General features: G+C 40.2%; 2 protein-coding genes across 3 annotated transcripts in view; both read right to left on the reverse strand.

The window, feature by feature from the left end:
* Positions 1–18156, reverse strand: part of LOC118658047 (protocadherin alpha-C2) — a 164099-nt gene that overhangs the window by 123456 nt on the left and 22487 nt on the right. Inside the window, exon 1 of one of the 2 annotated variants that reach the window (XM_036312926.1) lies at positions 14813–17251. The exons of the other annotated variant lie outside the window; for it this stretch is intronic. Coding sequence (XP_036168819.1) covers positions 14813–17194 — 2382 coding nt within the window. The 5' untranslated portion in view covers positions 17195–17251. Of the gene's footprint in view, positions 1–14812; positions 17252–18156 lie in introns of those variants that run through there. 2 annotated transcript variants of the gene reach the window in all.
* On the reverse strand, positions 4324–6735 carry LOC118657797 (protocadherin alpha-5-like). The gene has a single exon (XM_036312428.1). The coding sequence runs from the start codon at positions 6727–6729 to the stop codon at positions 4324–4326; it is 2406 nt and encodes an 801-aa protein (XP_036168321.1). The 5' UTR covers positions 6730–6735.

An 18156-nucleotide genomic window follows, 5' to 3' on the forward strand; every position in this document is an offset into this window, starting at 1 on the left:
TCTTGTCTAACTTCTTTTATAATTTAGAGTAGGGTAAAGGATCAACTTTTTCATAGTGAAACGACTTTCCTTCCAATAATTTATATATCAATCAATTAAGAAAATTTAAGTGTGATTCGAACGCGGTTTGGGAATCAGAAGTGAAAATTATCCTACACTTTTTATGTACATAAAAAAACATTTGCCTATATTTCAGTCATCAGACATGCTGTTATATTTTGCTCTGAGAAAAGAATGTAATTTTAAATGAACAAATTTTATCCAAAATTTTAAAACCTTATAGATTATTGAAGTCCATTATTGTTTTTTGTTCAATGAATATCAAATACTCCTGTGGATGGCTCTTTTACTTAATAATGGAAGATAAAGATTTTAGTGTATATTTATATTCTTTGCATTTATAAATTTCTCTGCAGTTTATATTAGGCCTCCCCCTTAAAACATTTTCCTTCACACACTTCCCCATTATTACTAATTCTAGTGAAATTTCTACCCATTGTTTGCTGATGCTGTGATCCTTCAGTTGCCCCTAAATGGCCTCATATTTTTCTCTCAACCTCAACCTTTTATATGCTTTTATTTAAGTGTTCCCATCCACTTCCAATGTTTCAATTAAGAGTTTTATTTAAGATATTCCCAAACCTACATCTTTCTCATTTCTATGGTTATAATTGTCATTTTCACCCATAGATGCTGAAAATTGCTAGGAACTGCAATGGAAATAGGTTTGGAAAATAATTTAATTACAATTTGAGGAATATAAAGAGAAATCATTACTAACTCCCAAATTCAACCCTTGAAATTTTCATTTTATTTTAATGGCATGAACATTCTCCGTATCACCAATATGATACCTTTTATTACATCTTCTTCCTTACCTGCCCTATTCAAAGTCTGCCTAGAGTCTATTTTTCTTTTCACATACCATCGCATTTATCTTCATGACTACAGCTTTTATTGAATTGCACTAAATTAAAAAATTCCGAGAAATTAGAATCACTTCTACATGACCTGATAAGTGATCACAAGGTAACTTTTCCATTGTTATTTTCAACTACTCCCCAATTGAATTCTATTTTACATACAATATAGATCACTTGTTTTCTTCTTCAACACATTATTTGTTCAAGCTGCTTCTATAAAATTACCTCCATCTTTACCTGTGAAAATGTTAGCTTCACATCAAAGTAAAGCCCAACTTTCAATTTCACCATGAATTCATTCTTAATGTCATCAACTGGAAGTGATTAAACTCTTTCTCAAAAGGAGAAATCAGAGTCACAAAAAGAGACTTCTCAAATGGACACATGCCAACATACACCTTCTGTTAAAATTCTGATATACTTGTAAAATCATCAAGACAACTGTAATCAAAGCTCCCCCCAATAAGTTACACCTTAAAATTATAACCTAGATCAATATAGTAGCTCTTATCACTAAGTTTCTATTGCAGTTATTTTGAATAAGCAAATAGTTCATTTGCTACCCAATAATAACCCCAAAAGAAAAGGGTCCTTTGCTTGCAGGAAGATTAAGACTTGACAAAAGATATATTGAACTGCAGTCTTGTTATTAAAGTGTTTCAATAGTGGTTAAGGTGTTTCATAAATTTTGCCTTAAATGAAGTCTCTTCAAATTTCAACTTTCTAATTTGTTAATTAAAATTAAGTATCAAACCTCTTTCCATTACAGTTCCTAGCAACTTCCAGAAAGCTTATAATTCTATTAAGTATAATAATTTTAATGATTCTGTTTATTGGCTTTAGTAGAACATTATAGAATGTTTCTAAAATCATTTATGTAAAATAAGTTAACATGGAAAAGGAAAATGGTCCTCTCATGAGAAACAGCTTAAATATGTATTCAGTTATTTCTAAAAATACATAATTCATTCTAGTGGGGCAGGTGTGGCTCAGTGTTCAGTGTTTGAGCGTGGACCTGTGAACCAGGAGGTTCATTCCAGTTGGGGTGGGGTTACGGGCTCCATCTCCAGTAGGGGGTGTGCAGGAGGCAGGAAATCAATGATACTCTTTCATCATTGATGTTTCTATCATCCTCTCTCTCCTTTCCTCTCTGAAATCAATAAAATCTATTTTAAAAATAATTCATTCTAGTTAAGGGAGAAGATTATGTATAGAAAAAAAGGCTTAGTCAATCTATGAATAACTTCCTCTCCCAAAGAAAGATTTCAGTTATAACATAAATCAAAGAATTTCTATTTTAAAACTAAATTAACTTGATTTTTTAAAATCTGCCAATTGCTAACAAATTGGTGAGAACTCCCTTCTCAATTTCTAGGATTTCCCCCAAAGTAATGGGATATTCAAAATATTTGAATAGTATGATACAAGTGTATTTATAAAATTAAATACATGTGAGAATGCAAGAAATAGGCAAAGCAATAAAAATGGGAATTGACATTTTATAATACAAAATGTGAAATATTAACTACCTGCTAAACCCACATTGTTGTTGTTTTTCTTCAACAATTGTAGAAAAACAATTGTCTGTATTTGAGATGGAGGGTACCCTTGCCTATGGTAGATTCAAATGTACAGCTTTGTTATACATCATTGTATTGGTAAGCAACCAACTCAAGAGGGAAGTTTGTATCATGGTACAGTTATTTTTTTAATCAGAAAACATAAAAGCAACCATAAGTACAAAATGTTTCAAATTTTTCATTGATTTTTAGAGAGAGAGGAAGGGAGAGGGAGACAGAAAGAAACATCAATGTGAGAGAGAAACATCCATCTGCTGCCTCCTGCACACACCCTACCTGGGGCCCAGCCCTATTGGTGCATAGGATGATGCCCAACCAACTAAGCCACACCGGCCAGGGCAGTACCAAAAGTTTAATTTAGAAATGTTAAGATTTTCTTTACTATGAGATTTCACAATGACATCTCACCAACATAATTTAATAAATTGTAAAAGTGCAAGTTAGGCAAAAGCTAATCATTGTTCCACTAACTGTTGGTGTTGATGGGGAAAAATAATGATATATCTACAAAATGGGACACGATCGATCTGGGAAGAAATATGAGACATCCCCTTAAGTAACAATATGTCGTTACTTAAGGATTGAAGATATATTGATTGAAGAACACAAGAGGAAAAGCAAGATGAATACTATGGAATAAGATGGGAGAGGGCAGTTTATTTGTATATAAAGAAAACATCTCCAGAAAGATAACCAAGGTATTGCAATATCTGAAATACTCAAAAGATGTACTAAGTGGCTTGATATTGGAGATGGGAGGGAAACATTTTAAACCATGTAAATGTATTTCCTACTAAAGAATGAATAAAATGAAACCATTCAAGCTAAAAATATTAATCTATAAATTCATCATGAGCATGCTAGCCTAACTGTTTAGATAAACTTGAAGAGAATTATTCCATACTCAAATATTACTGAAAAACATAAATTAAGTTGGTGTAACAAAAATACTGAAATAATTGATATTCAACGGAAAACAAAAGGAAAACTAATTCAATGACGTAAAAACATTTTGACGTACCATAGTATCAGGCTTTGAGAACAAATAATAACTCCAAATATATGTCTTACAAGCATTTTCCTACATTTCCTAAGATTGAAAATTAAAATATTTATAAAAATTTAATTCCGGAAACACTTTCTATCCTGGAAAAAATTAATCCATTAACTACAACCATAAAAACCTCATAAAGAGGGGGAATATTACTGAAATAAACTCTATAATACAAAGCAATTCTCTCCAACAAACCAAAATTAATCTTAAATATAAGCATATTTTAAAATATATTTTTATTGATTTCAGAGAGGAAGGGAGAGAATGATAGAAACATCAATGATGAGAGAGAATCATTGATTGGCTGCCTCCTGCACGCCCCCTACTGGGGATGTGCCCTTGACCAGAATCAAACCTGGGACCCTTCAGTCTGCAGGCCCACCGCTCCATCCACTGAGCCAAACCAGCTAAGGCAATTTTAAGTTAATGAGATAGTACCAACAGATAACTTACACCTAAAAGAATGGTAAGTACAAAGCCATAATCTATATATATAAAAGCCTAAGCAACCATTACGACTGGACCACGGACCACCACGGTAGCTACAATGTGCACTGACCACCAGGGGGGCAGAGCTCAATACAGGAGCTGCCCCCTGGTGGTCAGTGTGCTCCCACAGCCAACCTCCCTGGCCAGCCAACTTCCCAAGGTACTGGCCACCCCAGCGACCCCAATCCCTGGCCAGGCTGAGGGACCCACAAGTGCATGAATTTATGCATGGGACCTCTAGTTTAAAATAAAAAAAAATTGAGAGAAATATTAAACATTAAATATGAAAAAAATGACGAAAATAACCATGAATAAAATATTTGAGACTCACATTGTCTTCAGAGCTGGGACCCTGAGGTAGGCTGGGACTGAAGGCCATGAGGTCCGTCTTGGGCGGCCCCTCCCCAGAGCACACCCTCTGCCGCCTCTGTTGTGAGTACGACCAGCTGCCCACCGCGCTGGAGCACACCAGCACGGGCTTCCCCGGCCCGCACGCACCCTCCGTGGGCGACGCGGAGCACCGCAGGGCCGTGTACAGCAGCAGCGAGAGCACCAACAGGCTGGACACCGCGCAGATGGCGATGATCAGGTACACGTTCACGTCCACCAGCGCCGCCTCCGCGTTCACGGGGCCAGAAGACGCTCGCCATGAGGCCTTAGGAGCCTGTCCACTGTCCACCAGCGACAGCAGCACAGTGGCGGTGGCCATAAGCGCCGGCTCGCCATGGTCCTTCACCAGCACCAGCAGGCGCTGCCGCGGAGAGTCCGCCTCCTCCAGGGCACGCGTCGTGCTGATCTCGCCCGTGTACAGCCCCACGCGGAACGGGCTGCGCGCACCACCCGCCGCCGGCAGCAGCTCATACGACAGCCACGCGTTGTAGCCCGAGTCCGCGTCCACCGCGCGCACCTTCGCCACCACGTGGCCCGCGCCCACCGACCGCGACACCAGCTCGCTCACAGCACCGCCCGGGCCGCCGGGAGCCGGAGGCAGCAGCGCGGGCGCGTTGTCGTTCTCGTCCAGCACGAACACCCGCAGCGTCACGGTGCTGCCCAGAGGAGGCTCGCCCGCGTCGCGCGCGCTCACCTGGAACTGCAGCAGCTCCAGCTCCTCGTGGTCCAGAGGCTGCAGCGCGGACACCTGGCCGCTCTCCGCGTGCACCGACACGTAGCTCGACAGCGCGCGCTCGCCCACCCGCCGCTCCACCAGCGAGTAGGACACCCGCGCGTTCTCCTGCGCGTCCGAGTCCCGCGCCGACACCGTGAAGATGTGGCGGCCGGGCGGGTTGTTCTCCTTCACGAACACCGTGTACTCGGGCTGCGCGAACAGCGGCGCGTTGTCGTTCACGTCGGCCACCTCCACGGACAGGCTGGCTGTGGACGACAGAGAAGGCGATCCCCCGTCCCGCGCTGTCACCACCGACTCGTAGTGTGACACCTTCTCGCGGTCCAGGGCGCTGTCCAGCACTAGTGAGTAGTAATTCTTGAAGGTAGACACCAGCTTGAAGGGAACGTGTGGCGACAGGGTGCAGGTCACTTGTCCGTTGGCTCCGGAATCTCGGTCGGACAGACTGATCAAAGCAATGACGGTGCCCGGTGGAGCATCCTCTTTGACCGGCAGAGATGGGGAAGTTACGGCCATCTCCGGAGTGTTATCATTCTCATCCAAGAGTTTCACTATTACTTTGCAGTGTCCAGTTAATGGGAATGGACTTTTATCTACAGCATCGATGTTGATTTCATATAAATTACAGTCTTCATAATCCAGTTCTCCCTTAACCGTTATTTCCCCACTATTAGAATTGATTGTAAATTTAGATTTTACATTGTCAAGAACAAGATTACTAAAGAGGTACACTATTTCCTTATTAATACCCTCATCTGCATCTGAGGCGTTCAGTTTAATAACTAACGTCCCATTCGGTGTATTTTCAAGTAATCTAACGTTATACACTGATTTATCAAATTCTGGGGCATTATCATTTGCATCCAATACATTGATCAATAACTGAACAGTACCTGTTAGTTCAGGTTTTCCTCCATCCACTGCAATCAGTAATAAACGAAGTTCTTGGGTTTCTTCTCTGTCTACTGGCTTCGTCAATACTAGCCCTAAAGAGTTAGTTCCTTCTTCATTTGTTTTCACATCCAAATGAAAATGTTCATTAGAATTTAACTTGTATCTCAATTCTGCGTTTGCTCCGATATCCATATCAAATGCGCCCTCTAGCGGAAACCTGGAATCTACTGTTCTTGATTCTAAAATAAATAATCTTTGTTCTTGTCGCAAGAACCTTGGCGGGTTGTCATTAATGTCCTTCACCTCCACCTCCACATGGAAAAGCTTCAGCGGCCTCTCCACCATCACCTCCAGGTGGATGCTGCACTCAGCCCTCCGCCCGCACAGCTCCTCGCGGTCGATCCGAGAATTCACAAACAAAATGCCATTCTGCAGATTTACCTCCAGAAGGTCCCCGCGGCCTTTGGACGCCACCCGGAACAGGCGCGGCACCAGCTCCGCCAGCTCCAGCCCCAGGTCCTGCGCGATGCGACCCACGAAGGTGCCGTGCTTGGCCTCCTCCTGGACGGAGTAGTGGACCTGGCCGCTCCCGGCCTCCCAGGCTGCGATGAGCAGAAGTGAGAGCAGCAGACGCCGGGCTCCCGTACTTCTTTGGGAACATACCATCGCAAATTTGGTGCAATTTTCAAATGTCTTTGCACTACTACACAACAGCTTTGGGAAACTTAATTCCCAACTTGCTTTAATTTTTACTTGCTCGCCTTTTCATCTTCAGCCGCTGAGGAAAAAATGGAGTGGCCTTTTTCTAAGGAATGTAAACTGACTGTACTGTATTCCTTTGTTTAAAAATAAAATAAAAACGCGGTTTCTAGCGCCATCATGTGGATGAAAGGGTGAGTATTTTACCTTGATATGCTTTATTTTCCTTACATTTGTTAAATATTTCCTCATTTCAATGACTCGAGTATTCTTTATTTCCCTTATCTCCAATCAAAATATAACCGTAAATTTTTAATAAAAGATAAATTTTCATTAAACATCGCAAAATCAATACTGATTGAGTAGTGCCACGCCAATCTTTTCTAAAGTGATAATTATTGATTTATTTTCTTTAGGGAGAGGCTTTATAGATTCACTAGATGACTTTAAACGTTTTAGTTTTTTATCTTTTCTGTTTCAATATATTTTATTTAAAATTCTTGAATTTTTATTATTTTGATGCTATGTTTGTATACTACTTTTATGTTACTCATAAAACAAATTCATACTCCTATTGGCAGTATTTAATATTGGATGTTATTTTCAAAGTAACTAAAACTATTTGAATAGTATTCTTGTCTGAGTTCCATTTTGGAAGTCTGATTTTCAAATTGCTGAAATCCATTTCTTTAATTTCTCTCAATATCACCCAACTACCTTTACAGTTCACTGAAAAATTATAATGTGGAGATTTAAATTTTCTAGAAGCCTTAATCAATTTTGGTAAACATCTTGACACAATTTTCTAATTAGATTCATTAAGACAGCATTTCATCAAGTTGCTATTATCTATAAGTCCATGTTGATATAAATTGTGGGCTCACATATCCTTGCTTTTATGCAACAAATAAAAATCCTAATGTCTGTAGATAAACTACTCTATAAAATGTTTGGGTTCTAGTAAGAATTAAAAGGGTGAAAATAAAGCACATTATTAACTGGGCTAACTCTATGTGAATTTTATCTCTTTGAACCCTCCAGTTGGTTTGCTGCATGATACCACTTAGACATCACTTAGTAAATGTAGCCAGAAGAAAATGTCCCCAATCTTTCCAATGAAAATATATTTAACATTCGGCTGTAGTATATACTCCTTAGAATTCTTTAAATGTTACAAAATCTTCCTTATCTGTGAAGATAAAGGGTCCAGGACATCAATAATTCTATTATTTGACACTTTTACATATAAAGCATAAATCCCAAATATATTTCCTTAGTTCTGGTATAAATCATATATGGGACTTGAAGTATTTGTGTGTGTGTCAATGTAGAAAACAAATGTGGAAAAGTGGTAATATGAAGAATAGCTTGAAAAGCAATAAGGAATTACTAAAAAAAATACAAAGTCATTTGAAATTAATTTGTTTCCTAGTATTCAAAGTAGTAATGTAAAGAAATAAAATATTACTGGATTTATTTCTGATATAATTATTAAAGTATATATCATTCATTTAATTTTTGGAAAAATCTTACTATCTCTACTGTTCTGACTTTCCCCTTAGCATTCAGATCATCCAAACACTAAAGAATTTAAACACTAATCAACTTTCAAGACCACTTACCAAACAGATAATTTTAAATATTTTAATGCACAATAATAAAAAGGAAAATTATAATCAATGTGTCAAAAATATCAGTTAACATCGATACACTTTCTATTACGGATCCATGGTAATATGAAACTATAGTATAAATAAATTACTTGGAAAAAAGCAAATATTAAGTATTTAACAGCCAAACTGACAGTGTGGTATTTACAGTGTTTGCATAGTAATTGTATAGACAGAATATTTTCAGTATATATTTAAATATTTTTTAAAAGATACTAGCTGGAGAAAATGTCATCAACACTATCACATGCTTCTCTTAGTTTATAGTATTTTCATGTAACGACAAAGATATTTCAGGAGAAAACAAAACTCTTGACATTTGATCCACCTTTTCATCTGTTAGATTATATGAAGCCCTTGAATTACCATCTTGCATTTGTCTTTTAATGCCCAACTCTTTTTTGGAGGTTACTTTCTCAACAATTATAGACTTTCTAATCTTAATTCTATAGATGGCTCCATAGCTAGAGAAAATTCTTTAAATCTTTTTCCAAACCATTCTTCCAATCAAGAATCACAGATTACTTCATTGACTGAACTTTTCACTAGCTAGTTTCTCTGGAAATTTCAGTTACAGTTAAGCCCCACTGCAGAAATAAAAACCCTTCATTGACACTGAAGTTAGGTTAAGAAAACCAGGTAGTTTGGAGGCGTCTCTTCCTAATTTACTGGGAAGTATTCAGGAAGATTTTACACTAGAAAATTTAATTTTTCATTGGAGTCTAAATGTTCTTTATTTGCTACAAAACCAGAATAAAATTTTAATATGCTATAATATATTTTTCTCCTATCTATAGAAAACTCTATAGGTCTATCACACTGCTGAGAAATAGCAGGTGAAATTGAAGTAATCTTTTAAAGGTTTATAAATAATTTATGCATCTGGGTCAAATTTGACCAAAATTATGTATAAAAATAATTTATCCTATGCATGTATATTGTGTGTATACCATACATATCTTTACATTACTTTTATAATGGTTCAACTTTCCTATAAAGTATTGAGCTAAAATATTTATATTATATATCCATTCTGAAGAGAAAATCTGAGTATTGCTAAAGTGCCTCTGAGAGAATAAGTAAATTAAGTAGTTTTCCTCACAATACCATTGCCTGCATTAATGCCAAATGAGCTCACTTAATGGTGAAAGGGACAGTGGAGCAAAATCCTAGAACTTTTGGGCTTAGTCTATGCATTCACATTAATAGCGTTAGGCAAGTTTTTTTATGTCTCTGAGCCACAGTTTAGTCATCATTAAATTGAGAGAAATTACTAACTCTTAGGTCACATCCAGTTTTAAAATTCTAGGCCAAATGAATAGAACTTAATGAGGTACAAAATTCCTATAGCATTAGCCAGTATCCAGGATAAAAAAAAAAAGTAGGGTAATTAAACAGAAACAGTAATAAACTTCAACAAGCTTGGTTCTCATGCTACCAATGGTGGGGAGACTATAAAATCAACCTGGGGAGTTTGAGAGATAAAAGTAAAATGTTTGGAAGATTTATAATGATAGATATCATTGTAGTAGATAAAAAGAGAAAAATTTTATTTCAAGTCTTTCCATAAATGCCCTAAATCCACATATGTGGAGGGATATAACTACAACTTCCATGCACAATACCCAGAATTCAATACATTATCAAGCTAACTGAGCAAGAGGATCATAAGAAAAAATGAACAATGAAAAAGATGCAGATGATCCAATTATTACAGTGATCCAGCAGATCAAAAATAAACTGTGATTAATGTAATAAGTTTTAAAAATTCACCATAATGTTAATCTATTTCTAAAAGTAAAATTATAATTCTAAAGTTAAAAATGTCATAATTGAAGTTTAGGTTCAATCAATGATTTTAACACTAGACTGAACTAAGAAGAAAGGGGAAAATGCTAAAGTAGATGATTGGTCAGAATAAAATATCCAGCATGTAATAAAAAAGATCAAATATGATTTTCAAAAAATAGATAGGGCACTGAAGATATAAGAGATATGGTGAAAAATTTAATCCACATATCCCTTCGATTACAGAAGAGGAGAAGAAAAAAACATGAGGCAGAAGCAATGTTAGAAGGCAGACAGCTGAAATTTTGCTAGACTGATGAAAGACATCAAACCACATATTCAAGAAGCTTTAAAAACCACAAGCTAGATAAAACCAAAAAAATTAAAACTGAGCATATAGTAAAGGAATGGAAAAATCAAAAACAAAGAAAAATTATGAAAAGGAGCTGAAGAAAAAGAAAAATGCACACCACCTGAACAATAATCTTGACAGCCATCTTTTCAAAAGAAGACTATGGAATGTCATCTTGAAAGTCCTGGGAGTGGGGAATAACTTCCCACTCAACAAAACTATTTTTCAAAAGTGATGGTGAAATAAGCATATTTGTGATATATAAAAGTTAGAGAATTCTTTACTACCAGAATTATTAATATTCTATTTAACATAGCACTAATGGTTCTACCCAATGCCATAAGACACACAAAGGATATAAAAGGTATAAGAACTGAAAAGAAAAAAATGCAACCATTATTATCTGCTGATAGGATGATTGTCTATATCAAAAAATATAAAGCACTTGTAGATAAATTACTAGAATTAATAACATGTTAAAACAAAACAAAAATACAACATATTCATATATATCATTATTAAACAGAAATAAATTTTTAACTTAAAGCTGATGTGCATAATGATCACAAATTGCAAATACCCGAGACTCAATCTAATGAAAGATGTATAGAACCTCTACATTAAAAATTTATAAAATATTAAGAAATTTTACACATTATTTAGATAAATAGACCATGTTCACGAATTGATGACTCTTTATTATAAAGATGTCAACTAGTTTCATGTTCTTCCATACTAGATTCAATGCAATACAAATCAAAACCTCACGAAGTTGTTTTTGTGGAAAATCTAGGTGGAAATGAAAGAAGCAAAATGGCATTGATGCAAAAAAAGTTACATAGATTAGAACGGAAAAACACCATGCATATATAATGGACAATTGTTTTTTAAAAAAATATGTGGAACTCATTTTAAAGAAATGGTCTTGATCCAGTTGAATATCCCTGGGGAAAAATTATTCTTGATCCCAAGTGATAGAGTATAAGAGTGCAAAATCAAGAAAGGGGTTATATCCAGAATATGATAAAATTGAAAAAATGATAGAAAAATACAACAGCTATAGAAAAATAGGCAGACTATGTGAACAGCTATTGCACAAAATGGAATGTAAAAAATGTCCAATAATACAAAAGGTGCTCAACCTCATTTATAAATCAAGAAACATAAAACTGAAACACTAAACACACCCAGCAAAATGATAGCCACTTAAATAATCTGGCAATGCTTAGTTTGGGAGCTATGTAGAACAATAGGAAGTCTCATACACTCTAGCACTAGTGTAAACAGGTAAATGCATTTGGGGAAAATTGTTTGGCATTATGTATTAAAGATGAAGATATGTACATATTCTATGTTCCACTAATCTCATTCATAGTTTTAAAAATGAGAAAATTGTATACATGGGTACTGAAAATTTTACACATACATTTATAGCAGCACTATTTAAAATGGGCATAAAGAGAATGCAGAGGACACCAAGATGGCGGCATAGGTAAACACTGGAGTTTGCTGCCTCGAACAACCACTTCAAAAATACAACTAAAAGACAGAACGGAAATCATCCAGAACCACAAGAAGGCTAGCTGAGTGGAACTTCCACAACTAGAAGGAAAGAGAAAAGCATACCGAGACTCAGAGGGGGCGCAGTACGGAAGTAAAATACTAAGGTGCGGAGGTGCATGCAGAGAGGGCTGGCAGCTGAGGGTGCGGTTGTCGTTTTCAATCTGGAGGGAGTCTCAGACTCTGAGCTCCAGTTCCGGGCAAGTCTCTGGGGAACCAGACTTATACGGGAGAAGTGGGACTGTCTGGCATCAGTCGGAACTCGAGGGCAGCTTCCTCTCCGAGGGGCAAGCAGCGATTGTCCAGACACTGAAAAGCAGAGCCTCTGAGAGCAGCCATAACTGCTAGCCCCACCCTGTTGATCCTGTGGGACCAGCCAGCCCAAGCCCTGCAGGGAGGCTTTTGCTGGAGAGCTTAAGGCAGAGGCTAGATTAGCACCTCCCTAGAGATCCAGGAGCCAGGAGCCACCCAGAGGTTAGAGTGGGACCATCCAGTTTGCAGCTCCGAGGAACCATAAAGGACACTCTCAGGGGGCAGACTCAGTGAGCACCAAAGCCCTATTGAAGCAAGTCTTGCCCCGGAGGGGTGTCTCCAGCACAGAAGTTCTCCCACTGCAGACACAGCTGATTCTCATAGTCAATTGGCCTGGAGGTCAATTCCTCCCAGTGATACCTACAACAATCAAGGCTTAACTACAACAAGACTGTGCACAAAGACCACAAGGGGGTGCACCTCAGGTAATCGGAGAGGCTGAACCACTGGGCCCTAGAGAACACTTAGCACAGAAAACCACTTTATCAACACAGGGAAGCATAAAAAATGCAGAAACAAAGAAAAAGGACACAAATGACAGAAATGGAGGAAAGCAAACTGCTGGATATAGAGTTCAAAACCACACTTTTAAGGTTTTTCAAGAATTTTCTAGAAACTGCCGATAACCTTAATGAGATCTATAAGAAATCTAATGAGACCCTCGAGGTTGTGATAAAGGACCAACTAGAAATTAAGCATACACTGACTGAAATAAAGATTATACAGAATCCCAACAGCAGACTAGAGGATCGCAAGAATCAAGTCAACGATTTGAAATATGAAGAAGCAAAAAACACCCAACCAGAAAAGCAAAATGAAAAAAGAATCCAAAAATATGAAGATAGTGTAAGGAGCCTCTGGGACAGCTTCAAGCGTACCAACATCCGAATTATAGGGGTGCCAGAAGAAGAGAGAGAGCAAGATATTGAAAACCTATTTGAAGAAATAATGACAGAAAACTTCCCCTACCTGGTGAAAGAAATAGACTTACAAGTCCAGGAAGCACAGAGAACCCCAAACAAGAGGAATCCAAAGAGGACCACACCAAGACACATCATCATTAAAATGCCAAGAGCAAAAGACAAAGAGAGAATCTTAAAAACGGCAAGAGAAAGAAAGTCAGTTACCTACAAGGGAGTACCCATACGACTGTCAGCTGATTTCTCAACAGAAACTTTGCAGGCCAGAAGGGAGTGGCAAGAAATATTCAAAGTGATGAATAGCAAGAACCTGCAACCAAGATTACTTTATCCAGCAAAGCTATCATTCAGAATTGAAAGTCAGATAAAGAGCTTCACAGATAAGAAAAAGCTAAAGGAGTTCATCACCACCAAACCAGGATTATATGAAATGCTGAAAGGTATCCTTTAAGAAGAGGAAGAAGAAGAAAAAGGTAAAAATACAAATTATGAACAACAAATACACATCTATCAACAAGTGAATCTGAAAATCAAGTGAATAATCTGATGAACAGAATGAACTGGTGATTATAATAGAATCAGGGGCATAGAAAGGGAGTGTACTGACTATTCTTGGGGGGGAAAGGGGTGTGGGAGATGCGGGAAGAGACTGGACAAAAATCGTGCACCTATGGATGAGGACAGTGGGTGGGGAGTGAGGGAGGAGGGTGGCATAGGAACTGGGTGGAGGGGAGTTATGGGGGAAAAAAGAGGAACAACTATAATAATCTGAACAATAAAGATTTAATTTAAAAAAAGAGAATGCAAAATCTTCAGAGTGGAACCACTCATACTGTATTCATAAAACAAACTACAAGAGATAAAATAAATGAACTCTAACCAATATGGCAATATGTATTTTTTCACAGAATGATGAATGATAAATATGAGGAACACGTCAACATATGCACACACATAATACATTTTGCACAATTCCATTTAAAGTTCAGGAAACGGGTCAAAATTAACCTAAGTTATAGAGCTAAAACCATGGTTGCATTTGGGAAAGAAAAAAATGGTGTTTGGGAGATGTATTTGAGTGGCTTCTGGATTAAAGCTAAAAGAAGTTTCACTTTCAAATAATTAATTGTCCAATATAATTCTGTCTGTACACATTTCAATTATGGGCAAATAACAAGAAAATGCTCTCTAGAAAGTTAATTCCAACTGATAACAAGTAAGTGGAAGATAGTATACACAGAGTTAATAACTATGGTTATATGTATGCCTTGGTGCCCTGTAATTCTGTAATATTTTACTAAAATGCCTAAGAAGAGGTAAAGAAATTTAAGTCAGAGAAATTTGATTCTGAAAAGTCTTTTAAATTAAGAATAAATTAATAAAAGAAAAGAAAATGAAACTTCAGATTAAATTATTGGGATTAAATAAAAAGATTTGTAGAAACTAACCTTTGAAAGGGAATTCCCAGTTGCTGGCTGCTGGTCTTTGTCCCCAGAGTCCGGTACACTGGGACTAAAAGCCATGAGGTCCGTCTTGGGCGGCCCCTCCCCAGAGCACACCCTCTGCCGCCTCTGTTGTGAGTATGACCAGCTGCCCACCGCGCTGGAGCACACCAGCACGGGCTTCCCCGGCCCGCACACACCTTGGGTGGGCAGCGCCCAGCACCGCAGAGCCGTGTACAGCAGCAGCGAGAGCACCAGCAGGCTGGACACCGCGCAGATGGCGATGATCAGATACACGTTGACGTCCACCAGCGCCGCCTCCGCGTTCTCAGGGCCAGAAGAAGCTCGCGACCAGGCCTTAGGCGCCTGGCCGCTGTCCACCAGCGACAGCAGCACCGTGGCCGTGACCGCCAGCGCCGGCTCGCCATGGTCCTTCACCAGCACCAGCAGGCGCTGCCGCGGAGAGTCCGCCTCGTCCAGGGCGCGCGTCGTGCTGATCTCGCCCGTGTACAGCCCCACGCGGAACGGGCTGCGCGCACCACCCGCCGCCGGCAGCAGCTCATACGACAGCCACGCGTTGTAGCCCGAGTCCGCGTCCACCGCGCGCACCTTCGCCACCACGTGGCCCGCGCCCACCGACCGCGACACCAGCTCGCTCACAGCACCGCCCGGGCCGCCTGGAGCCGGAGGCAGCAGCGCGGGCGCGTTGTCGTTCTCGTCCAGCACGAACACCCGCAGCGTCACGGTGCTGCCCAGAGGAGGCTCGCCCGCGTCGCGCGCGCTCACCTGGAACTGCAGCAGCTCCAGCTCCTCGTGGTCCAGAGGCTGCAGCGCGGACACCTGGCCGCTCCCCGCGTGCACCGACACGTAGCTCGACAGCGCGCGCTCGCCCACCCGCCGCTCCACCAGCGAGTAGGACACCCGCGCGTTCTCCTGCGCGTCCGAGTCCCGCGCCGACACCGTGAAGATGTGGCGGCCGGGCGGGTTGTTCTCCTTCACGAACACCGTGTACTCGGGCTGCGCGAACAGCGGCGCGTTGTCGTTCACGTCGGCCACCCCCACCGACACGCTGGCTGTGGACGACAGAGAAGGCGAGCCCCCGTCCCGCGCTGTCACCACCACCTCATAGTTCGCCACAATCTCGCGGTCTAAGGCGCTGTCCAGCACCAGCGAATAGTAATTCTTGAAGGTGGACACCAGCCTGAAGGGAACGTGTGGCGACAGGGTGCAGGCCACTTGCCCATTGACACCAGAGTCCAGGTCAGACACCCTTATCAGGGCTATGACGGTGCCCAGTGAAGCGTCTTCTCTGATTGGGAGTGACAGGGACTTGAACTCCATTACTGGGACATTATCATTGGTGTCTTCCACTTCCACCATAACTGTACAATGGCCAGAGAGTGGAGGCTGTCCCTTATCAATGCCCTCTACAAGAATCTCATAGGATTTGCTTTCTTCAAAATCGATATGTCCCTTTACCATAATTTCTCCAGTAACTGAATCTATGTGGAACTTGGATTTCACATTTGGTAAAATATCAGTTGATAATGAATAAATAATGTCTCCATTCAAGCCTTCGTCTAAATCTGAAGCATTAAGTTTAATTACCAACGTCCCATTGGGAACATTTTCTGGTAATTTCACTACATAGAGTGTTCTGTCGAAAGCTGGGGCGTTGTCATTGGCGTCCAGCACGGTGATGTGTAACTGAATGGTGCCCGTCAGCTCAGGTTTGCCACCATCAGTGGCCGTGAGCACTAAGAAAATCTCTGGAGCTTCTTCCCTGTCTAAAAGTTTCCTTAATACAAGTCCGAGACGTTTTACCTGTTCGCCTTTGGAAGGTTTTTCCAGCGAAAAATACTTATTGGAGCTCAGTCTGTAAGTCAGCAGAGCGTTCGCCCCGATATCTGCATCCGAGGCGCCCTCTAGCGGAAACCTGGAGTCAAGCAGCCTGGATTCCGCGATATACAGATTCTTTTGTGTTCTTGGGAACACCGGCGGATTGTCATTAATGTCCTTCACCTCCACCTCCACGTGGAAAACCTGCAGCGGCCTCTCCACCACCACCTCCAGGTGGATGCTGCACTCCAGGCTCCGCCCGCACAGCTCCTCGCGGTCGATCCGAGAATTCACAAACAAAATGCCATTCTGCAGATTTACCTCCAGGAGGTCCCCGCGGCCTTTGGACGCCACCCGGAACAGGCGCGGCACCAGCTCCGCCAGCTCCAGCCCCAGGTCCTGCGCGATGCGGCCCACGAAGGTGCCGTGCTTGGCCTCCTCCGGGACTGAATAATGGATCTGGCCGCTCCCTACCTTCCAGGTTGTGAAGAACAGAAGGGAGAGCAGCAGACGCCGGGATTCCTGGCCTCTTCCCCAGGAAATCTCCATCTCATTAAGGGATCTTATTTCAAAATCAAAAGATATCTTCCGACCATTCAGTCCACTGTCGCTGCATCCTCCATTTTCCAGCATCTGGATAGTGGATGCAGCTTCTTTACAATAAGAATAGAAGGGATTTTTTTCTTCCTTTCTCAGATCATTTCATGGTACAGAGCGACATCATGTGGCTCCAAACCGTAAGTAATCCATTCTGGAAATTCGTACTCTAAGCTGCTAAGTCTTACTTGTTCTTTCAGCCCTCCCCGCCTACTTTGATGCTACTGACGAAGAGAATCACATTTTGTACGACTGAGGTACACATTTTGTACCACCAATTGAGTGTGATCCTTAGTTTCACCAAAGGGGCAGCTTTTAATTCCATTGAAGTCCTTTTTTCATTCAGGGTTTAAGTATTTACAGAGACACAACTGTAGCTACATACACTTTGTAAACATACAATTGTAAAGTGGTGGTTGAGAGGATTCCTGTGTTCCTGAAAATGCAGGAAGGTTGTTATTAATGCTGACACACCTTTCATCTTTGGATTTCATATTCCAGGTGTTGAAGTCTTCAGAGACTCTATCTATAGGGAACCTCTGATTCCAAGAATAAGCCATTGAAAGGGAAATTTGAAAATGGTAAAAAATAAATAAATAAAAAATAAAGGAAGCAAAAGCCAGCATTTAATTGAAAGTCTTCCTTAAATCATCTAAGGGCTGATGGGACAAGGAAGTTTTAACAAAGAAGTCGGTTGTTATGGTATATAATTTATATGAAAAAGTATTCCAAAGAATAGTATTCACTGAAACCCATTCACTTACCATGATCAACACTGGTATTCTCATTTTGTCTCGTGGTTTATATATACTTGCCTATTCTCCATTAGACTTCTCCATTAGAAGTCTAATATACCTAAACTTCTACTTTCTCCTACATTGTTCATATATTTTAGTCAAAGTGGTCACTTTTCT

This window comes from Myotis myotis, unplaced genomic scaffold (genome assembly GCF_014108235.1).
Source record: "Myotis myotis isolate mMyoMyo1 unplaced genomic scaffold, mMyoMyo1.p scaffold_m19_p_6, whole genome shotgun sequence".
NCBI classification, from domain to species: Eukaryota; Metazoa; Chordata; class Mammalia; order Chiroptera; family Vespertilionidae; genus Myotis; species Myotis myotis.